A 24,278-nucleotide genomic window follows, 5' to 3' on the forward strand; every position below is an offset into this window, starting at 1 on the left:
GCCACCCACACCCCCCTCATCCACCACCCGCGCCAACCAACAGGTCCCAGCAGCTCCTGCTAATTGCCCAGATCATGACATTTCTCTTACTATGGACATAATGAATTATGAAAGTGTCAGACCAACCTCCCTCGGCAAACACACGTAAACATGCACCCCCTCCCACACCTCCCAATAAACCTGTTTGTTTTGGGCTATCTTGGCCCATCCATTAATTGTTATTGTTTTCTCTAAACATGACATTGATTCAATTTTCTACCAATCAATTTCAAATGGTTCTGACATTCAGATATGACCTTAAAGCCAGGCAGACCAAGAACTATGATTAGGATTAAACTTTTGTTAATGAGGTGATTTCTCTTCACACGGGGGCATGTGACACGATCCAACAGGACTGGTCAGTAAAAATTAGATCAATTATTGTGAACGAAACCGCTTTAACTTGGTTACCCTTGCACCTGCTAATTTGTGTAATTAATAACCTCCCTCTCAGCTGCAGAGAGCAGTTTATTAATAACAATCTATATCTGTGCTCCTTAATGAAATGGCAGAGGCGAGGCCATCCGTTGTGCAGGTAATGTCATAATCAATGGTGCCCAACACATATGTTAATTACCACAGTTATTAATTGTTACAGTTGTACTTGAATGCTACATGCTGTCAGCTCCTTTGTCCTACTACGTATAGCAATCAGTGGATTGAAAATGGCAAATCTAATTAGCCATTCAGCAAGCAGGCTGGGAATCCAAATGAGACGGTATCAGCACTGACAGCTGGCAGCCGAGGCGCCGTTCACACTGGGCTGTGAACAAAACCAGCATTATCCACTGCCCCGGGAACAACAGGAAAAGGCATGTATCTCAAACTAATAAATACATTCACAGCAGCGGCCTGCCATATCACACAATGGTCTAATGAAATGCCTGCTTGATACTTTTGTTTGGGTACAAGGAGTGTTTATGCATTTATCTGTACAGGGTGCACCTCGTCCATCCAGCAGGCAGCGGAGACACTTTCTGAGCCAGAGACAGAATGAAGTGGTGCTTCTGGTAAAAATAATATTAAATATAGAGTAATAACATGGTCACATGTCACATCTCAAGGAGTTTTTGCATATCTGCATCCAGATGTCAGGGTAAACTAAAAAAAAAAAAAGCTTTCCTTTATGACTGATTATTTATTTGTCCTTTGATCCACACATGATTATTTACTTACTAGATAATCCCAAGTCCCTTTGAACATATCTGTCCGATCTGACCGTAGGAGATTGTTAGGGAGATTATAAAAAGTCACTGATGAGGCCTTGCAATCATTTTGTACTCATTAAACTGCACAATAGTTTGTAGTCCATGAAAGAGCGACATATTTGGTTGTTGAGTATCTGCCTCTAAAACTTTGTCCTCATAATAGCACATAGAGCAATCTTGTAACAATTTTCTCTGATATTGGAATTTCTGTTTCATCATTTTCCTTTAGCAATCATAGAAATGATGTACAGTAAAGTACAGAGTGTTACCTCATGAGTCAAAGGCCTAATAGCACAAAGGGAATCAGCGGGCCAGGGGTGAAATGACAGTCCCCTTTGTAGATGGGAAGAGCCTACCCAGTTTTTCCTCTGCCGGGAAAACAGCAGTCACACATCCTTGTTGCACTAGATCACCATATATGTTAACCACGTTTGCTTAGTCTGAGGGCAGCTAGGCTTTGTACCGACTCTGGTATGACATGGCTTCAGCAGCTAGAGGTGCAGCAGGGGTAGAACAAACTTCAAATGAGTCACGGAGTCCAGAGCAAATGGACCCACTTCAGAGTGAGCTTTTGAACAACTGAATTTCCCGTGATGGAAAATGTGTCAGTGTTGCTGCTGGACCGATGTGCACTGAATGACTCTACAACCACACATACAGTATAGAGTGTATGAACACACACACACGCAGAGACACACACACGTATACACAAAACCATCCATATTTAAAGCAGACAGCAGCTTGTGTCTCCATCCAGAGAGCACCTGTAAATAATGCAGTGTTAAAGGTGGCAGCCAGGAGGAAATTAGAGGGTGAACAGGTGGATGACTCCCCCACCCTACCCCCGTACACTCACCCATGCATCACCCCCACCACGACACACTGTCATGCCAAGTCTCACTCTCAGCCTCACCATCCGCAGTCTTAACACCACAGGTGCTGAGCTCCAGCATGGCGAGCCCTAGGGGCCTGCCGGCCTTTCCTCTCGCCATACTCAAAACAGTGATGGGCAATAAAAACACTTCACACCTTAAGTGAAAGATACGACTTTAAATATTTTACACACATTCTGCATATGCAATTTATCCACACCTGGCTCTTAGGAGTAACAACATCTGGTAGCTGTTGGTTTAGAGGCAATTAATTCTTCATCCAAGCGACTAGGGTCCTTTCTGAAAATGTCGGAGAAGGACTTACGTGTTACTTAGATGAGTACAAATGCTCAGATTATGATGCAGTATGGTTCCATCAAAACAACACAGAGCGGAGAGCCAGTCACTGTTGTGACTTTTGGGATTAATATTTATTTTAAAGCAAAGACACCAAAAGGTGTGTTTGGAATCGAATTCATAGAAAAGTAAAACATGCATTGATTTGTCTACAAGCAAGAGGCAACAATGACGAGAGATAGATGTGTTCATTTTGGGTAGAGGCACCTGCGTCTCTTTGCTGATAAATTTAATATATACACTAAATAAGTACAATTTTAGTAAACTTAAGTAAAAAAATAAATAAAGTGACTGAATGACTGCTGAGTTGATACCTTTGGATATAAACACTTGGGTTGATTACACTACTTTGACTTCATCAGCCACTGACCTTTGAAGACACTAAATAAAGCAGGTTATCATGAAGGAGTTAAAACAACACCTAAGTGTTATATTGAGTTAGGACTGATTGACTTAAAACCATTCACGCTCCACTTTTTCATCTTTAGTGCCGGAAATCCCCACTTTCCTGTTGTCTTTCCCCGTGAGCTGATAGGATCCCTTCATTTATTGCTGACTTTTCCCATGGAAATCAAAGTACATTTAGAGTTCAATGCTAAGTGCAAACTGACCTGCATTCCCATATAGTGTATAACAACAGGGGGGGGACATATAACCTTATGCAATGTGTGTACTGCTATCAAGGCCTTGTGTCTATGGCATGGATGTGAGAACCACAGCAATGAAATCTTGGCAAGGTTATAAAAGAACAAAACAGTCCTCAGGCAGTGAGAAAGAACAGGGAAATCAGATGTTTCTAAATCAGTGGCAAAATAAGGGTTTCTGTTTTGAGAGAATTTTATAGTTAAAGGTCAACGAGGTAAAAAAAAAAAACAAAAAAAAAACTTCTTGTTGTGGAGAAAGATGATTGAACCTCTTCGCAGGACATGCTCAGACATAATGTACTTCCTGTCTTCTGTCTGTTTGGGTTTGGCTGCTGTTCTGGTGAACAGAGTCCAGAGCAGGTGAGGTTAAACTACTGTAGGCCAGTTTCCTATTAGTGTGGGTGGACGGTGGGGTTAAGGTGTTAGATGGACACTGGTTGTACTGGCTGTTTATCATAAACACAGTCTAGCCCAGAGAGGTCCATCTGCTTTGATTTTATTTAGTGATTCCCCCCAGGGGCCCTGAGCTGGAGCGAGAATAACAATACTTGAGCCCATCTGTTCCTGTAGAACCAGCCCCGGCTAAATTACCACACGCTACGAGCGGCTGGCATATGCCGTGGCATAAAGCTACAAGAGGGCATTGTGTGCCAGCTGTTCTGTTGACAAATACTTATCTGGCACTTCTGAAGTCAGCTTGCTAAGCTGGTTTCAAGTTTGACTAAAAACTAAACAGGGTAAGGTGTAGAATAGGGTTCCTGCGGGGGAGATGCATGCATAATACATGCTGGTTTGTCCCAGGGTATCATTTTGTCAGAGATTGTCTGGGGAATTGGGTCACTGGATGTAGACTTAATTTGAACATATAGGGCAAATATGAGACTAAAGCCAACCAAGTGGGCAGACTACACTTAATCTTTCTCATCCTTTTGTAAGCATAACAGGCTGGGAACATATTGTTGTTATATGTTTACAAGTCAGCGGATGATTACTGTTTCAGATGTATAAATTGGGCTTGATAATAGTAATCCTATCAGCGCAGGACCAGGTCTTTCAAAGGATGGATAATACACACACTGAAAATCACACCAGAAAGCCCAGTTTGATGAGGATTTGCTACTGCAGCCTCCGAAACCTCACTGTTATAACAATAGAAATGTTCTGTTATCTAATAGTAAAAAAAAAAAAAAAAAAAAAAAAAAGCCATCTCCCGCCATTAAATGTGAGACACGACAGGTCTGTGCTATCCTGACTAAACCGAGTCAAAAATCTGTTAGTGTATTTCTAATCATGTACACAAAACAGTAGCAGAGAACCTGTTACTAATAAAACAGTCCTAAATAAAACTTGCAGCAAAATGTTACAGCTATGTTTTAACAGGAAGTTAAACTAGAATTACTAAGTTGGGAACTCAGTACAGACCATATTTTTCTGTTTTTGAATTCACTCAGCTCCTCTTTCATACATCTACATTTCACCGTTTTTAGACACACGTCTGTACCTGACGAACTTGATAAATCTTGTTTTTTGGGTCTAAACAGCTTTGACGTGCTAAAACAACTATTTGTATGTATTAAAGTTTTCAATTGCTGTGATGAGTAGTTACTTCCAGTTGCTTCATATATCTAAATTTAAAGTTATTCGTTTTTATATTATTAATCTAATTTGGTGAGACAGAACTCACAGGAATGTAAATACTGTGTACTAATATTTATGACCAACCTTCTTTGTAATTTAAATTCCTGTTGAAATAAATGATGCAGATATTTAAGAGCTTGATGGAAAAAGTGCTGCTACAGTTCAATTCTGAAATGTACTCACGACATGCGTGTAGCCTTAAAAATGGGCTTTATTTAGTTAACATTTACAGGAACAGCACTGACATTAATTTTTCACCTGTCACATGTCTATACAGTACAGATGCAACAGAAAAAAAAAATTCAAATCTCATCCTCTGTTCTGAGACTTCGGACTTCTCTCAGAAGAAACACAACGCTCCAGTCAGTGACGAGCTCCAGCAGTGCAGAAACGTTTACACATGAAGGTCCTTGTTGGAATCTCTGGGACAGTCACAACACCCACAGAGCAAAATGGGAGTTGCCATTCGAAATATAGTTTATGAAACACCCTTACACATTTTATTTTATACTCAAAACTAATTTCATCTTTAATGTAACTTGTGACTTTGGAAACATATTTAATGCTGATTCCAACCTCTGCAGTTTGACTAAACCAACAACTACTTCATATCTTGAGCCACAGTAGGACCGGTGCTTTCAGTATGACGGTACTTTAAGCACTCTGTAAAACTGAAATACAAACTTTTTTTTTTTTTAAGAATTTTAAATCTTGCTTTAAGGTTAGGCTTGCCTCTTTATTTCCTACCCTTTGTTCTCTCTACACTGCTCAACGTGTCACTATTAACATTCAGTAGTTGCTATGAGACAGCGTAAACTACAAAACTCACTTCAATATACAGTAAAAGAGGACAAGGAGTACCCAAAACGTAGGGTATCATCTACCCTGTTTCATTTTCTTACAAAGTAATGAATGACATGTGAGTTTGTTTTATGATTAGAATATAATAAATAATCATTTTGATCACAATTCTTTTGCTATGTGCTGCATGGCTGGACACACTGCAGGTCACATCTTCATGAAAGGCAGCGTTTTGTAAACGTAAAATATAATTTAGATTTAGTCATCACCACAATGAGTCAGACACTTAAAAACACTGCATGTGAAAGTCCTCACATCACACACTCTTAGAAAACAGACACGCTCTTCCAGTATTTTGCCTCGCTGAACCTATGAATGCATGGAGTGCTCCACCGACCAGCTTTACAACAGGAGCCATTGTACAAGTCTCCCTTCATGCATTTATCTGGCATCTACACTGCATTAGCAATGCAGACCATTCTTTAAAGCTACAGAGGAGAGGCAAATTTGTATTCTGTAACACAAAACTCTGATGTCTACCAACCAACAAATTAGCACTCACTGTGACTTCCAATAGGAGAGGGGAGGAAAAAAAAAAAAGAGCAAAACCTAAATGTTTCCTGATAGGTCCACTTGGGGATAGAACAAAAGTGCAGCATTGGTTGAGCGAGTATGCAGCAAAACGTGAGACTTTTACAATGGCTACATCTGTTTCTGCATAACATATACTATAAGGACATTTACACAGTGTAATGGGAAAATATGCAAACTGGTTCACAAAGAGCAAAACACTCTCATTTTAATGCGACTGCACAGTAGGTTGACATCTATGCTGCTGATGTTACTACCTGGAGAAATCTATGCTACTAAGAGATTTTACACAAGTTTTTAGACCAGTACACACAAGTTGGATGAGGATTTGCACACTGCATTGCTTCCTCAATGGGCTGTTATGGAAAGCTCCCGTCTTTTACAGTGATTAAGAGAAGCAAAACTCCCCTTTCTTAAGGTAAATGAGGTGGCCGAGGTCCTCCCACTAGCTCATTTTGTTTTGTGTTGCATGTTTTGTCGCCCGCAATGTTGCAAACATGCCCTGCCACCCATCGTGTCCTTCCTCCCTGCACAGGGAGTGAATCTTCATAAGACCTATATTAAAGTCATTATCCACCACCAATGCTCAGCTGTGAGACACAGAGAAGCTACATAGGACTACATGAAGAACACAACACTTCAACTAATGCACAGTGCAAATAGGCTTCTCACCCTCTCCTCCATCTCTGCAGCCTCCAGACATGGGCAGGTATTCAGGAGAGGTGAGGCAGAGAGTTTAACTCTGGACTGCACCTTGCTGGTAGGCAGCCTTTCTTCAATTAAGTTTACTTATAATTTTTGGTCTTTCTGAGAATCTCCTGTTCAGGGGGAGGGTGAGGTGGTGTGGCTGAGGGACTGGAATGAAGCGGTAGAGTTTAGATAGAGGACTCTACTTGTACAGGCTCATGGTCGGGCTCTGGTACATGCACATGTAGGCGTCGCACAGCAGACGTCGCGCCTGTCCCTGGATGCTCTTAGGATCCAGGGCATGCAGCTCCTCTGGGGTCATTTTTAGGTAGGCCTCCACTTCTGGACAAGGAGACACCTGGGGGATGTTGAAACCATTCTGCCCTCCTGTAAAGTCACATGCAGTCATTATAACACAATCATTATAACACAGTCATTTGCAGCAGCACAGCCAAAAGTAAATCATAATTACTGGTTGGGACTACTAGATGACAAAGATTTTAAAAAAGTCAAACCACAATGGCCGATGCCGGATAAGTGTATTAAGGTGATTTTCAAATAATTTAAGTCACAGTAGAATTATTTTTGTTTAATATGATTTATAGAAACTTTTCAATAAAAATGATTTTTATAAGTATCGATTTATAGAAATCACCCTTTAAGCAAAAATGTCATACCCTACCTAGTTTCAGCTTCCCTACAGCTTTTCTTTGACTTATGTGATGAAATTTATTTTTATTTACAGTATCTTTATTTCACCAATCAAGCATTTAATCAATTAATAAAAAAATAAAAAATCCAACATCATTTTATTTCATATATTAAAATTATTTCATATAATTTATTTTCTATATTAACAGTGATTCAAAGAGCATGGATGTTAGTTGTGTGGTAATTAACAAGTCTGGTCTGTCATTCAGTGGATTTATGAGTTCCTGTAATTCTTTTAGCGTCACTGATTCCTGTACAATTTCTTTACCAGTGTTACAAAAGAGAGTTTAACCGTATATATAAATATATACTGGATAAACACTTCACTAACGGATCAGTTTGCTGTCATAACAAACGCAACATCAAAAGGCCATGACACCCACCATCACGATCAGCCATGCTGTCGAAGAAGAGCCAGGCGGAATCTGCGCTGCCATACTTGACGAAGGCCACGTAGTGACTGGTTTCGATGCACAGTACAGCAAACAGCTCCATCTTCTGGCGGGGAAAACTGCCCTGCCGACCTGCACCTTCTTGTAGTTCCTTGGGGACAGACAGTTTGCCGTGCCGATGGACTTTCCTCCTTGGGTGAAGGTGAACCTGATTAAGTAAAAGCAGACAAATGAAATTTATTTGTTATTAAATCTCTTAATGGTAAACACTAAGTTTTATGTAAGACATAGACACAGATCACAGAAAATAAAAGTTCTAAAGTACACTTGATGATTTATCCTGCCAGATGTGAAAAGTAGCTATAAATATATTATTTTAGTAAAAGCCCTGAATATTGGCAAATAAGGGAATGAACAGTTCTTATTGTATAAGTCACTGTTCTAAAACATCATTTCTGCACCCAGACAATGCAATTCCTTTGGATTTGGCGCCACCAAATGGATGAACCTGACACACATTTCACAACATGCTTTTTGTTAAGCTGCTGGTGCTGTATTACTGCCCTCTGTTATTTACCTGTGTATTGCACTTTTCACAGAACTGTTTAATCTTGCCAGCGGTGATATCTCCATCCTCATAACAGTCTCGGCACTCATAGAGAGCCAGGCCTCCGCAGATTCGACATTCCCTTGGAGCTAGATAATAAAACACATACTCTTATTACAGCTGACAGAGCTGATACAGGTGTAGCTCTTTTTAAAAGTTGAGAGCAGGTTTGAAAGCAAGAAAAAAAGGGCTCCTTCATCTCAGCTGAGCTGCAGTGACAACTCAGTGAGATTTCATTACCAAATGCCACACAACTCTGAATCACCATTGATCGGCAAGAACACATAACACTGGAAGAAATATTAGCTACAACTCACTGTCTTCAAGAAGGTCTGTGATGTCTAACTCTAGTGAGGGGAAAATCTTGTTGAACATTTTGAAGTCCTTGCCAAAGCGAGGCATCTGGATGATAAGGCAGGAGGGAGCCTGAGGAGGGTGGTATAAAGGAAAAAAGAGAACAATTCTGCAGTCATGAACAAAGCAGCATGAACATATCAGCATAGCTCAATGCACAAAGGAACTGAAACTAGAAAACAGGGGGGCTATAGAAGAGATTCTACAGTTGCATTGTTATGAGTAAGTAAAGGAAAATGGACGTTCATCAATTCTAAGTAAATGTAAGTAAATGGGGATTAATTCAGAGCATATACAGTAAGCTGTTTCATACTAGGACCTGAGGCTGTGTTTTGTGATTCAGATGTCTGCTGAGCAGTGTCATATTTGTAATTCTTGTTGTCCTAGATTACGCAATTCTGTAATCTTGTAGGACAGGGCACGGACATAAACAAGCATATCTGTGTCAAACTGCTTTCACTCTTCTGCATTCTCAATACTCCTCCCTCTGAATCACGGCTCGTACATGACTGCATGGTTCTGACAAGTGTTGTTACACATTCACAAGAAAGCTTTCAGTTTCAAAAAATCCTCTTGGACGGACTTGGCTGAATCTCAGCACACAGAATGCTCCAATTTATCAAGAGTAAAATTATCCAAAATGCCATGTCCACACACATTCAAGCCACAACTGACGTACGTTTGAGGTGGTATTATCTGGCTCACAAGCTTTGTGTAAACACTCATTTTACCAGAGACTGGTTTGTTTCATTAATCCATGGATGCTATGGCAAAGTTATGGACATGAGCTTTTCATGAACATCAAAACAAGAAACGCCTACATCCTAGAGAGTAATCGTGACTTGCTGTGGAGTCAAATGTTTAGTTTTTTGGGGGGATTTTCAGACTGTTTGACAGTGCACTTTGAGCATCATTATTAGGTTTTTACACATGCATTGTCACCTGTTAAGGCCCAATGTTGACTGAAAGCTCTACCTCTCAACTTCAACTTTTGTGCGTGATCCGAAGTGCCTAAGAAACTTTTTACTGGGTCAGTGTCTAAATTCTAAAGACACTTAAATATGTAGATTACGTGTTTTAATTTTAATGCATAAAACACATAGTGAGGTGAGAATGGAAAGGTAGCCTTTGAATATAAATGAATACCTAAACAGAGGACAGTGGTAGTGGTAATTAATAATCTGATCACATACAAGCCTGATAAAGAAAACAAAATGAAATTCACCTCTGCAAACTTTAAATCACTGTTGATGAAAGACCACTCTAGGAGCTGCTGGATGGTGGGAACTCCAACCTTGTCCTTCTTGTCCATGAAGATCTGATAAAAGTAACAGTCCTGGACCTTCTGTCCTGCTGATCTGGAAAACAGAGTCTGTTCACTTCTCTTTTCAGGTTCAGGTAACATATTCAGTTCTCACAGGACAAAGATAAGAAAGTGTGAAATATTTTAGTCTGTGGTAGAACCTAATTCATATATTTTATATATAAGGCCGTATCCTCTAAAGAGACATGTTAGAACAGGATGAAACTTTTTTTCTACTGTCAGTATGAACGAGCCAACCTGTGTTGCTGGCTATGGCTTGACATGGCCACTCTGTGGCTTTCGTATAAAAGGATGAATTTTAGTCTCACTTTAGAATTTGAATTTGTATTACTATAGATAATACAAATACTACAATACGTTCGATAAGGTTAATGATGTCCAGGTCTCAAAGGCAGTAATTTTGCTCATCTGATTTTATCTAACATCAGATGAGCAACACAACTGTAGAACTCCTACAGTTAATCCACTCTACCCACTTTATCTGCTTTTCAATCTTCCATGTTTGTGTTACAGCCTCGGCCTTTTGCCCGCCTCTCGTTTTAAGTCTAACTTCTTTAACTTTTCAAGTGTGTAAGCAAATTAGTACATGTGGATGCCTGCCTCAATCTGGTGCCTGAGATGCCCACACTCGCTTCCCTCCCTGCTTGGCCTCCTCACTGATTGGACCAGCAGCCCAGTTCTATGCACCAATAAAAATACAGCAACCTCAATGAGAGGGTTAAAAAAAGACAGAGCTGTGGCTGTGATTTAATGTCAGCAGCCCGTTATTGTATGTATGCTCTTGAATGTGTGCTCGCTTGGTTTGTGGTTTTACTGCTCTTTCTTGGTGATTTCATTGTGATAGTTAGCTTCCTGGCGACTGGGCCAGGATGTAGATTCACATCTGTACACTGTGTCTCACACACCACCTGGCTTAGAGGTGCTGCTCTCTATCATGTTCTTTCTGTTCTCTAGTTTCACAATTTGGATGCAGCATTTAATTTAAGTTTGTTTGTTTTTTGTTATAGGTTGTCCCTGTCAACCCTTGTTCTCCCTTATAGTCTGTCTCTGCTCTAACCTCTGGTTTTATGTGTTACACAACCAATAATTATATAAATAACTTAACTAAACCTGAACCATCTGGTTATTTATGTTGTTTCCCTTGACCCAAGCAAGTCGGGATGTAACAGTTAGTATTGCAGCAGATGTAACACTTAATATAGTCACGTGTTACAGATTTAGTCACAGTCTGGTATCTTTCTGTGGTTTAGCAGAGATGCTTTTTAGAACTATATTTGCAAAGTCTGGTAAGTAGTGACGATAAAAGACACATTCACCAAAGCTTGTCAGTGTGTTTGGGTATAAAAATTAATAACTGGAATGTTAAACCACTGCATTTTCTGCTCTGTCAGCCAGTCACCAGCAACTAAAACATTTCCATAAGTTGGGACACTGTGTAAAACGTACGGCAGCAACATGTCTCAAAAGTTGGGACAGAGGCAAAATAAAGGCTGGAAAAGTAAGTGGTTGTAACAACGAAGAGCTAGAAGATGATTTTGTAACTACACAGCTTAATTGGCAACAGGTCAAAAACATGACTGAGTATAAAAAAAGAGTATCTTAGAGAGTCAGAGTCTCTCAGAAGTAAAGATGAGCAAAGGTTCAATCTATGAAAAGCTGCATCAAATTGATTGTTGTTACAAGAAGAGGGGATGTTACATCATGGTAAACATGGTCCTTTCCCAACTTTTTTAAACATGTTGCCATCATGCCAATAGATTATTATGATTGGCCCTTACCTCAGCTTAAGTAATGGATCCACCCTCAGTATATGATGAAAAAGGATGTTGAGAAACTCCTCAGGATCTGCAGTACAAGATAGGCCAGAATTAGATTTGAGACACATGGACAGAACATTCCTGTGCAAATGTTGAAGTAGAGCACATATAGAGACATATTTGTGAAGCCATTAGCATGAATGTGTATGCTACATTAAAACTGTCCTGCAGTATATTACATGAAAAAATTCTAAAAAACTTAAATAAACATGATCTTCCCACCTTTTTCTTCAGAGGTAAACCCAGATGCTGCTTCTACTTTCTCTAGGATCCTCCTTAGCTTCATCACTTTAGTTGCACACACGTAACCATGTCTGCAGGACAAAGAGCAGGAAGGAAGGTACAGTGTTAAAAAATACAGGTGATGACAACACTGAGTCAAAACTACATATAACACATTTGAGACACATCCACATTGTGGATTGTGGCATTGTCAAAAACCTGCAGCAGTGTATTTATTCAATAAAGCATTCCAACTTACATGCGCAGTGGGTTGACTATCTCTGTGCGTAACAGCTCTTGGGTCTCTCTGTAATATTCTACATCTGTCTTTGATCGAGGTCTCAGCAGAACCGTGTCGAGTACAGAACTGAAGGCAAAAAGACTGCAGAGCAGATTGGACAGATTCAAAAGACTTTATTTATTTACATAAAATAAATGATTATTGAACTGTATTTTTTGTTTGATATTTGCATATTTTAATCCAGAAATATTAAATATATAGGTTTTATTTTATATGATATAATGCAGTTGAACTGATAGTGTAAGCATTTTAAAAATACTTCCTTTTTTTTTTTTAATCTCTTGATTTTCCCAGACTAGTCACATCTAAAATTTCAGACTAGCCAAATTATATTTAACAATCAGCTAGTTTAGGGAAGTTTTTTGGGGTGATTGCTTTGTTCAGAAGCCCTCAGGCAGTGGCAACTGATGTACCAATATTCATCAGCCAGCTCCCAGCTCGAATGTACCCTCTTTCCAGAGCCACTGGGCAAAGTCAAAACAGTTTACTAACAAGCCTGTGCTTCTGGGAAAACTCGGTGCTGCCAGCTGAGGAAGCTCTATATAGGCAATCAATAGTACTGAAGTCCAAAGATGTTAATCTAAAATCGCATACAATGTAGAGGCTGAAGTATTTACTGATAGACTTAAATAGCACTAACCAGAAGAGGGTTGAATCCAGGTAACAGGAGTTGTAGTGGCCCTGGATTCCTTTCTTTTTCCCCACCATGATATCCAAACCATCATTCTCTGTGCGAGGAGGTGTATTTTCGTGTACTACCTCACTCAGGTAACCCCCAAATGCTATATAAAGACACACAGAGTCCAATGTAAACACAACGCTTTTGGGAACAGTTAAAGTGAAGCCTTTAATAATTCATATGACCTCACCAATTGAGTTGCACCGCTCTATGGGATTGGAGGAGTGGTGAAGAGAAGGGAAGCGGGAGTCGGGCCTGCAGCTCTTGAGCTTTACAAACAGGGCCTTTTTGGGTGGGCAGGTAAAGTACCGTGTGCCTTTGAAGGTGCCGTCAGTGCAACCAGGACACTCTTCTTCCTGAAGGAAAATATGATATCATCCAGATCCTGGCAGTATGTCATGCACTTTCACTCATTGTGCATTATGTTATACCTCTTCCTGATCAGCGATTTTGTTTTAACTTTAATAGATCCTGGAGTGATGTCTGGAGTAAAGGAAGGTTACACCTCAGCATCACAAGATTTTATTTAGTCATTTCTAAGTTTTCTGTAGTAATATATTATTTTTCGCATCTATATTATACATTATCTGCAATTTTCTTCAACTTTCAAGTTTACACTGCTGTGTTGTCTCACCAGCTCCAGTCCAGCCAGAGGCTCCAGCAGGCCAGGAGGCAGACCCACCCAACGAATGACACCACACAGAGGGGGGTTCTCCTTTACCTCCACCAGGGAGCCCACCTCTAGGCCTGGCTGTCCTCTGGGGGGTGTCTGCGGCCGAGGCGAAGGAGGGGCTGCCGGGGATGGGGGCTCTGGCTGCTCTCCCATCACCGACTGAACAGAGAGGGAGAGAGGCCCGTGACTCATGCTATCAGTGGGTCCAGTCTTCCGGTTCAGGCTGAAGGGCAGGGAGTGGAACTTGTTGTCACTGGACAACGAGGAAGAGGGTGGGGCTCTGGAGGGTGGGGAGGACTGCTTGAAGTCGGGGGGTGTGTCAGTAAGTGACTTGGCAGGGTCCTCCCCAACTGTAGGAGAGAAACCAGAAACCGAACCTTAATCTCCCTTTTACAGTAAAAACACATCATATTATTTTGGGCTGTGTTTACCAATGTGGAGATGTCAATCTTTAAGCTGAAAATCCCTGTTTAACTGACCTCTTCTGGTTGAAAGTGTGTTGCACTTCAACCACTGGAGGTCTGCAAAAACAAGATTTACTCTTTAATTTCAGCATCTGTAGGAAGAAAGGAACCTGCACACTGCAACTGCGGACATTTGACTTTAACGAGGTACCAAGTTCAAATACTGAGGGTTTCTGTGTTTTGTTAATATACATCTTCCTCATATTTGGTAAGATTTAAAATGTCATATTTTCCTGCTGTAATGCCAGATAACGGCTAAGAAAAAATCCTATTTGAATAAGAAGAAAATAGATAATTGCGATAGAGTATGCTGTTGAGTGTACATAAAAGAAACCACTGATCCACAGCTTGGAAAAATTCTTCTGTGTTTATGGTGAATGATAAACCCTATTTTTCTAAATCAACACGCCTCTGTCTGGGCTCAAGAGCTGTCCAGTGAATGTGAAAACACTCTTAAGTTGAGGCACAATATCTGGTGTGCAGACTCCTTTTCACATCTGTTACTGTTCAAAAATATGCTTTACAATGCTTTTGAACTGACACACTTACATAAGTGGCACCTAATTCAATTGATGTGTATTATCAAATTCAAAGTGTTACACATATTAAACCTCTCAAAACACTGGATGCTGCATGTAAAACCCTAACCATGTGTTTGTAGATGAAGAGTGCCACTCTTTAAAGAATTCATGCTTGTTTTACCGCCACACTTTGGCACAAACATACATTTTGTGACATAGAAATATCAACTTTAACAATAATAATCTTTTAACAAGGTTTATGAATTTTGCACGAGTTCTTGAATCAAAAACCTAAAAACAAATAGTAGAATTTTAGCAGAAGTAAGAGGTCACTGGACGTCCTTCTCATCAGCCTTCATAATGTAGATTCCAGTCAGAAGTGCTGCTTATCCTCTGCTAAATTACAAACTAACGCTTTTTTGTTTTTTTAAAGATAAATGGCTTTCTACAGACTTCACTGACATAGTAACCTAAGGCAGATGCTAAAACAACAACCTAATCATTATTCTGGATTAGATGTAGTCATCTTTAAACACAGGTGATCACAATGACATGTTAATTTTACAATGTATATACAAATCTTAAAATTCTGCATTAGCAATCCAGCATGTGATGACTCTGGAAAGTCATTATAGCATTTACTCTCCTTAAATCACTCATGTCCCAGTTTCCCAGTTATCTCGGTGAATTCTAAGGTTAGGAAAGAGTGATATAAGATTGCAAGTACCGGTGTCTGACTGCCCTGACGAGGCAAATAAAATGAGTTCTTTAAATGGGTGGCACTCACTTTTAAGCATATATATATATACCGAAACTGACAACTGCTAACAAACTTCAGCTACCCACACCAATGCAACCACAGGAGTTTGCAGCTTTGTCGGCTGACTTAATGACAGAAATGACAGCACCATAACCCAAAATGTGATGAGTGAGCCTGAGGAAGATGAAGATGATTACACATTCACAGGATGAGTAAGCAGTTGTGAAAAAAATGACCTCTCCTGATCTCTACAATACATAACAGTAAGTGAGATTACATGCATTCAAATTGAAATAAATACTGTTGCAGGCACCACAGTCATTTTGAAACGATGAAACATTTACTCGAGTGCCTGGAATTGGATTTTTTTTTGTGCCACATTCTACCAATGAATGTGGGCATGCATATCTTCTACTGTACTATATAATACTGATATTTTCCCCTACAAGAGTGGCTGGTGGACGTGCCAGAAGAGCTTGTTTTGAATGATTTAAAACAGCTCCAGTCCAGAGTTCAGAGATTATACATCAGTACACATAAACAAACTAATTTAACTAAAATGCTCAGATTCTTCACAACTGACATGTATTGGTGATGATAGTGAAATTTCATTAAAAAAAAACAAAAAAAAAAACACGGTGTCCTGATGGAAATACAGAAACAATAACACGATACTTTGACTGAATATGTGAATCCTGACACCAGAAATAAAGGCTTTTACCAATGTTTTGGCCTGATCAAACATTACTGAAAATTGTTATCTTATAACTGCATCTGTCGTCAAAACATGACAGCAGACAGTTAAGGAGTCAACTGGAGCACTGAGCATTATTAAAAGCCTTAGGCAACACCAATTACTCCATGCAGGTGGGATATCACAGTAGTATGGTGATGAAAGACAAGACTAGTGGAAAGGTCTTTATAGCAAGCTACTGCAACAAACTACAGATGGCTATTTTCACATATTGTTTTAATTATTTTAATATTTGTTGTTGAACCTTGTCATAATCATCTATATTATTAATCAAGGTGGGCTTTTTGCTCCAGTAACAATAAACTAAAGAACCTTAACTACTCAGTGGCCACTTTATTTACTTGACTTTTACTTAGCTGTGACATGAATTCTTCTTTTACAATCCTATAATTTCTCAGCTTTTGTTAAAACTGTCATAAAGGTTATATCTTAAGAGATGATTTATGTAAATAGGGGCCATAACATTAGAAACACCTCTTAATATAGTGCACCCCAACACCAACTATGATCTCAGTAATAGTAGTAGAATTATAGTAGAATCATCACCTTTTTGACAGTTTGACCTGAAAAACTGAGAAAATTTAACAGTGTAAAAGTACAAATTATGGCAGAGCAGCTGTATTAGATTGCATTTTATTTTACATGTGTACCAAATACAGTGGTAAGTCAGTGTATTTTGTATGGAACTCAACTAGTCCTCTTGTTTAAATTAAGTTTCATCACATAAGGTTTGTTGTAACAGTGGAGGATAAATCTGAATACTCAGATACTAATGCAATTTGTTAGATTATATGTGTTTTACACGTATAATCTAATACATGTCTTGGCAAGAACATCTCCTGCTTTGTGTATGTTGTGAGCGTAACTTAAATCCTTGATAAATGTTTAAGGTGAGTTTAACTATGGCATTTACAGAAATCAGAGTGTTTAGAGCGGACAGTCTTTTCACAATTATAATAAAATGACTCATCTTCTTATAGCTTCTTGTGACCTTTTAATTGAACCTATTTTACATTTGTCATAGAGTAAAGTAAAAGTAAATGATTCTCAGTTGTGAAATATTATGAGACATTATGATGCCTTTTATTTCATTAAATGAGAAACTAAAAGTTGAAGACAAAAAAAAAAATAGTAAAATTATTATAAAGCAAATATATCAGTATGTTTTACCAGACTATACCAACTATTAAAACCGTCTTCGCTATATACATAGTATGTGTACATACAGTATCTGAACATACTGTATTATGTCCAGAATACAGGAGGCCAAGTGCAAAACGTACTTGTGCTTTAGCAAATCCAATCAGTATGTAGCTTGTTGTATACAGGAGCTTGCTGGAAAGATGCCTGACATCCCACGAGTAACCATATTTTACCTTCATCAATGTACCATGTGCTTTTGGATTTGGACTGGACGGGGGGATCAATAGAGCTGCCATTTAAAGTATAGTAAAATTCAGACTTGCTTCTACTGCCACACTGGTGACCTAATCCTGTAAATAACACAAGTACATGAAAAGAAAACAACACAGACAGATAAGCAAAATGTGCGTGTGTGTCTGGTCTGCGAGTTGGAGCATGTGTGTATTTGGGAGTATGTATCGTGACAGTTTCAACTGTCAAATGGGTACGATGAGAAGTTATTAAATTATTCATCATTTCCGTAAAAGAGACAAAATATAAGAAACGAAATCAGAGTAGGCACATATTCCATTCAAATCAAGTCGATGCAACTGCAACAGGAGTTTCACATTTTTGTGTAAAATGGAGTTAAGGATGCTCTCTGTTATCATCTTTTTAAAGGGACTTTCCACAAAATGTATGCTGTTATTTTCCCCCTTTGTTTGGCTACACTTGTAGATGTTTGAGCTACTTTCTGCAACAACAACAAATTGGAAATTGCCATAGATAGGTCATAATCTATGGCTTTTTAAATTGTGCAGAATCACAACCAGACGATTTGATGGAATGCCCCTTTAAGAGTTAAGCTCACACCAAGCTGTAAGTAGTTAAGTATATCAGTTAAGTCTGTATCATAACAACAGTGCAGTACCTTTGCTCTTTGGTTTGGTTTGGCCAGAGGACGACTTGTCACTGTTGGCGCCTCTGGGGGCAAAACTGTGCTTTTGCAGCCTTTGGTCCTGCATGGAATATTCTGTACAGCCCACAAATATATCCACATTAGAGGTACAACACCCCTGCCCCCCTGCCTTAAACTACCACACATGTAATGTCTCCAACAGAACATTTGCAAAGTACTATATGAACATTTACACTAACCCCTACTGGTTTCCTTATTTGATTTTCACTTTGTCACCACAATGTCACAAAAACAAACCCCAGAGCTGTGTTTATATTTTAAAATATAGTAACCCAAGTAAATCTTGAGCTATAGGAAACATTTTAATGTATGACAGTGTAGCTAAAGTAATCCTCCACGTGCAATGGCATATTATGCTACAGTACAGCCAGTGAAGTAAAAACCAGGCCCACAACTTTTAGCCTATAAAAACAGATGCTTAAGGAAGGGTCCAAAATATACTGTATTTCATTTAAGTGCAGTCAGTAAACACATACATAGGCAAAGTTTTCTTGTCTCTCACTTTGCACTCTCAGTCCCAAATAACAACTTAATATCTAGTATTACAAGCATGACAAAACATGAACCAATAACAGATTGTGTTTGTGCATAGACATCCAAGGAGGTCTAATGAGTGACAAGATATGCTTTGTGTAGGCTGTCAAATTTGCACAAAGTAAAAAAAAAAATGCCAATCTTCAAAATTTCCTGGATTTACGTCTGAATAGTGAGAGAGATGACAGTAGCACACATAAACAAATCAATATGCCAATGTGGAAAACAAAGAGCCTGAGTATCTCACTTGACTTTCAAAAACAAGTGAGCTATCAGCACAAAAGGCTCTCTGTTCCCACTGCGAGCAAAACACAAACTCAGAACACTCTGAAGGAGCTCAGTGCTGGTGCGAGAGAGGGACAGCTGAATGTTTTCGGAAAACAACGCGGTTAAAATATAGGAATAAAACTGGGACAAATACTAGGTGACTCACCTGGCATTACGTCACAGATGGGGACAAGTCGAGTGTGCTCCAAACTGGCGAAATTACACAGCAGTTTCCCGTCAATCACACCATCCCAGTCCCCGATAGGATTGTCCTGAAAGAGTTGGACACATGAGAACCGTATAGCCCTCTCAGACACTCTCCATCTCTATAAAGCAGATGAAAGTGATGCAACACGTGTTTCTGCTCTCCTTGTATCTTCTTGGTGATTTTTAGGAACTACTGCCTTATTGCTCTTTTTAAAAATTATGCTTAAGCGTCATCTTCTGTATTGTGATGATCCAACTGCTCATCTTCTTGTCAACAGATCTTCCTGAAGTCCATCCACTCAAACACTCTACTTTTGCAGAAAGTACAACCACACTGTTCTTCTTCTTTAGTTTGGAATCCAGGATTCTGCTTCAGTGAGATAATCTAAGATAAGCATGAGGTCAGTGCCACTAGATAGAGAAGGCAGGGCGAGGCTGGACGCAGAGTGAGGCAGAGCAGTGGGCTCTCCTCAGCTGCCTGCTGGCCCCTTGCCATGCTGTTGGGTCATACAGCACACAGTCTTTACCTCACTCCCCGCGTGACTGCCTTGCCTTTGTGTGGGTGGTTCAGTTGCACTGAGTGGGCTGCTGCTGCTGCTAACGATCGGCAGTCAAATGCCTCAGTTATATGTTTCAATCTCTCTATGACTACAATACCACTCCCGCCTGACAACAGTAGCCATAGATACCAGTTAGCTGTGGTCTCAGGCAACAATACATGTTCCCACAACACACAGAGGAGCAATAATGAAAAACAAAATTAAAAACCCAGGCAAGTTATGACAGTTTCAAGTCAGTTTACCACTGTGCAATATAGCTAAGATCTGCCACTCAGCCTTCAGCTGAGGTGATGACTGAAATCATGCTCAGGCTACAACTAAGACGGCGAAGCCTCCAAAGCTGTGATTGTGATGTCCCGTCGTTATATTTCTAAATTACTATCTCTCTGAACACAATGTCACACCCACAACGCAATGTAACACCTCCTTCCTTTGTGACAGCTTGAATATGAACACACTATTCCAACATAGTTGCATATTCGTAAAATGATGACTTGTTGAAAAACATGGCATGAATGTCAGAGACCAGAAATGAACTGTGTGTAAAGGAAAAGTTCAAAATATCTATAATATCTTTCTGTGTTCCTATAAAGCTCACTAATTAACACTGTATATACTTTATACTCTTTTAATCCATATAAAAAGCAAAGTATAAACACAAAAATGACAATGACGAAAAATGGCAATGTTGCATTTTAAAACTACACATTTCTAAAAACAACAATGTAGGTTAATAGAAGATCATTTTAATATTAACAAATTAGACAAAGCTGCACTCCTAGAATTATTGGCCCCTTTTGTAGGATAGCACAACACTATTTTCATCATGACTTGTGACTTCCTGCTGAATCTATCTGGACAGCTGATATTAAAATGACACTTCCTCCACAGAGTACTTTACTTTACTTACCATGTCAACTCCCACATAGTAGCCAAGGCTTTCATTGCCTGGCAGCAGGTCACAGAAAATGATGGTGCCTCTCTCTGGCCCATCCCTGGTCTGCACCAGGACCCTGGAGTTGATCTCCAATGGAGGGAGATCCTGGTCCTCTTCCCCTGGATTGATGTGGTCCACCTCCAGCTCGTCCAAGGTTTCATCATCATCATCCTCCCACAGTTCAAGCTTGTCGAGGGCCACAAACACACCACACTCATCCTCACAGCGGAATAGTTGGCGTCCCTGGTATGAACCCTCCGTAAAGCCTTGGCCCCGGCCCTCCTCCTAAGGAGAAGGAGGTAGATGAAAGATGATGAAACAAGACTGAGTGAAAGACAACAGGTGCAAGTGAGGTGAGCACTTAGCATCATAGCAAGGAAAGAAGATAGCGAGGCTGCTTGCTCAGCATTCCTTGGTGAAGGAAAGTCAACATCACAGTGAGAGCGTATGATCGATTACTGCAACAGAAATACGACTTCACTTACTGCAATGATAAATACATTGAACATTTTGTACAGTTACAAGATGTTCACTCAGCCCACACTGTAACATACTGTGCTTTTCTCACATGTAGGATTTAGATGTTAAAAAGTGCAGAATCACCTAAATCATGATACTATATTAACTAAAATATTTAGTACTGTTAGATAAAAAAAAAGCAAATATTGACATTCCGGTGCCTTTATTTTCAGATGTTCAGTTTAAATGCTTGAGCTAAATGAGCCCACTCAAAAAGACTACAGCTTAGCTTTTGTCATCTTACTGTAGATACAAAGAAGATTAAATGGCATCAAATGAAATTATCAAATGTACAATATGATTAAAAGCAATACTTAATATTAAAAAATAAACTAGATGAAAATGCTTCAACGTGAAATGTAATTTCACAAAATTTGACCATTTGTTTCATTTAATCCTGTTTCCACAAGTCAAAACGTCTGTAATGCATGAGTTGCCAAGAGGTGACGTTCTGTTTACAAAAGCAATACGATTGGTGCATATTCAGCTTTTCATTCTGCCTCAGAAGCAATGCTCTGTGTTTCTCACCAAAATAACTCTAAAATAATAAGCAAAATTAGTTGTATTAAAGGCTTTAAAAGACTAACATGTAAAATCACAAGCATGGATATTTGTGTGTAAAGATGATCTGTATGAATCAATCTAGTGATATTTTTACTGTTTTCGTGAAGTTTACAATTCACTTTCTTGACATAGTTTTTGTCTGTTATGTAATTGTAAAAATAAAAGTTTAATATTTGAAGGGTTGATTTGTGTCATTTGCACTGGACAACTTAAATCAACATCTCCAACACTAAAGATAATATTTCTATTATTTTGGAGTTGTGGAGTACAATAAACACAGAGAAAATACTAATCAATATAAAGAAAAAACACTATTCTCACCAGCAGCTCAACTCCAAACCAGATTCCAGACGGAGCTCTGTCAGGGAGCAGTGATCCCTTGAACCGGACCACACCAGGTAGAGGGTCGTCCCCCGAGCGCAGCTGGACATGCACCTTGGAACCACAGTCAATATCACGGACTCGTTCTAGTCGTTCCTTGTTTCGGAGCAGGGCATACCTCTCCTCACAGTTGGTAATGGGGAACAGCAGTTCAGCCAGCTTCTCATCCAGTTCCAGGACATCCCGCTCGTCTAGGCTCAACACCACATTGGTCTGGTCCAGTATGCGAAGACTTTTCTTGCCTTTGCATGGGGGTAGTGTTCGCCCCAGGCTGTTGCGCTCCTGGCAGGCCTGACCAAGACTACCACGAGGGATCCGCAGGGTCTTCTGAGCAGGCTTCTCCACTGTACACTCTTTCACAACCATGTAGAAGCGGCACTCGTCCCTGAAACCCCCACTGGGCTTCTCCTGGCTCCACAGGACAGAGCTCATGGCTGCATGCTAGGCAGGAGGTCCAACATCAAGGCAAGCTTGACCTGTGGTCTATAATGAAGAATAACATATTAATAGAAAATTTAAATTATAAGAATAAGAGTGGATAGCATATATTTGTTATAGTAATCTTATTTTTTAGAATATAGAAACAAAGTGTTTCTATAGCACAAGTCAAACTGAAAATTCCACACGGAACATAACTAATTTAACTGTACCTGAGTTGTGGATGGACACTTGAATAGAGAATTTTTGTTTATTCATTCAATATATCTATTCCACTGTTTGTTTTACGCCTACAACACTTTGAATTTAATTGACTTTTATAAAAGTTGCTATAAAAGTAATATGTGATAAATGAGCCAAGACTCTTGACCTGTTATAATAACAGCTGGGGGTGGTCTTAGCAGCCTTTCTAGCTGCCCAGTCATCCCCGTGCAGTAACCCTGTCTTATCCCCGTATGACATTATGTTTTCTACTGATTTGAATATTCTAAAAATACACCGTGAGCAGACTGTTGACTTTAACACCTGGGGCAAGACTAATAGCAGACGAACGGATTTCCCCTGATGACACTTCAGATATTCTGATCAACCACCCGACACTCTCAACTCACCATATGCGAATCATTTCTTTTAACCATGACAGCAGAAGGTGGTTATTAGATTGTGGTTTTCAGTAAATGATGCAACAACAACATACAAAAATTAAAAGTAATTTCATACTGCCAACGACGCTAACGCGGTCCGACCTCATTTCACATGTATTTAGCATGTTGCTTGAGATGACAACCATACAGTTGATTACAGTTTTGTTTGTGCCAATGTCAGCGTTACGGACAGTAACATTAAGAGTCGTTTAAAATGACATTTTCCATGACAAGAGAGCAGCACTGTGTCATCACCAGGCAAAAGCTGTCAAAGGCCCTTTAAGAGAGGGAAGTGGCTGACATACTGTAAGCTCTAATGCACCAAATAGTCACTTGTGTCCACTGCTAACGCCATAAAAAACTTACCTTTGATACGCGTCAGTTCAGTTAGAGGCTGCAGATGACTGTCATTTCAAAAGTCCACCCAAATTAGATACAGGCCTCTCAAAAATCCTAGATGCCTCCCGTAATAACCTCTGATTAGCTAAATGGCTAGCTAGCGCTAGCGTCCTAACCAGCTTAGTATCACACTAAAGTTTACCCAGCGGGCTGGTCAGCAGCAAGCCGGCCGACAGAAAACTGCCATCTTTTACAGTAACTTAACAGCATTTAGATAAATATATACTCCACGGGAAATAAGTGAAATAATACGAGGTATCGCTTCAGTTACGAGATATATTATTTACAGGAGACGACCTCACTAAAACAGC

General features: G+C 39.6%; 1 protein-coding gene across 6 annotated transcripts; it reads right to left on the minus strand.

The window, feature by feature from the left end:
• Positions 1–4,951: 4,951 nt before the first annotated feature.
• cylda (cylindromatosis (turban tumor syndrome), a) lies at positions 4,952–24,272 on the minus strand. 6 transcript variants are annotated; one of them, XM_026379002.1, is made up of 18 exons: positions 23,935–24,272; positions 22,427–22,969; positions 20,996–21,307; positions 19,485–19,590; positions 18,470–18,571; positions 17,793–17,909; positions 14,397–14,438; positions 13,879–14,267; positions 13,435–13,600; positions 13,206–13,347; positions 12,524–12,646; positions 12,265–12,356; positions 12,004–12,070; positions 10,127–10,259; positions 8,865–8,973; positions 8,518–8,636; positions 7,932–8,148; positions 4,952–7,224 (listed from the first exon to the last, which is right to left on the minus strand). In XM_026379002.1, exons 2-18 carry the CDS (start codon positions 22,916–22,918, stop codon positions 7,040–7,042), a joined length of 2,913 nt encoding a protein of 970 aa, XP_026234787.1. In that variant the 5' UTR covers positions 22,919–22,969; positions 23,935–24,272; the 3' UTR covers positions 4,952–7,039. The 6 variants fall into 6 exon arrangements, with proteins under 6 accessions (XP_026234787.1, XP_026234789.1, XP_026234788.1 ...); XM_026379004.1 differs by lacking the exon at positions 17,793–17,909 and having other exon boundaries at positions 23,935–24,271; XM_026379003.1 differs by lacking the exon at positions 14,397–14,438 and having other exon boundaries at positions 23,935–24,271.
• Between the last annotated feature and the right edge of the window lie 6 nt (positions 24,273–24,278).

This window comes from Anabas testudineus, chromosome 3 (assembly GCF_900324465.2).
Source record: "Anabas testudineus chromosome 3, fAnaTes1.2, whole genome shotgun sequence".
NCBI classification, from domain to species: Eukaryota; Metazoa; Chordata; class Actinopteri; order Anabantiformes; family Anabantidae; genus Anabas; species Anabas testudineus.

Coding starts and splice junctions, on each gene's coding strand:
- cylda (XM_026379002.1), bottom strand. CDS start 22,918: ATGAGCTCTGTCCTGTGGAGCCAGGAGAAGCCCAGTGGGGGTTTCAGG. Junction 18,572..19,484: donor CATCTGTGACGTAATGCCAG/GTGAGTCACCTA, acceptor TGGGCTGTACAG/AATATTCCATGCAGGACCAA. Junction 12,357..12,523: donor ATAGTCAACCCACTGCGCAT/GTAAGTTGGAAT, acceptor TTTGTCCTGCAG/ACATGGTTACGTGTGTGCAA.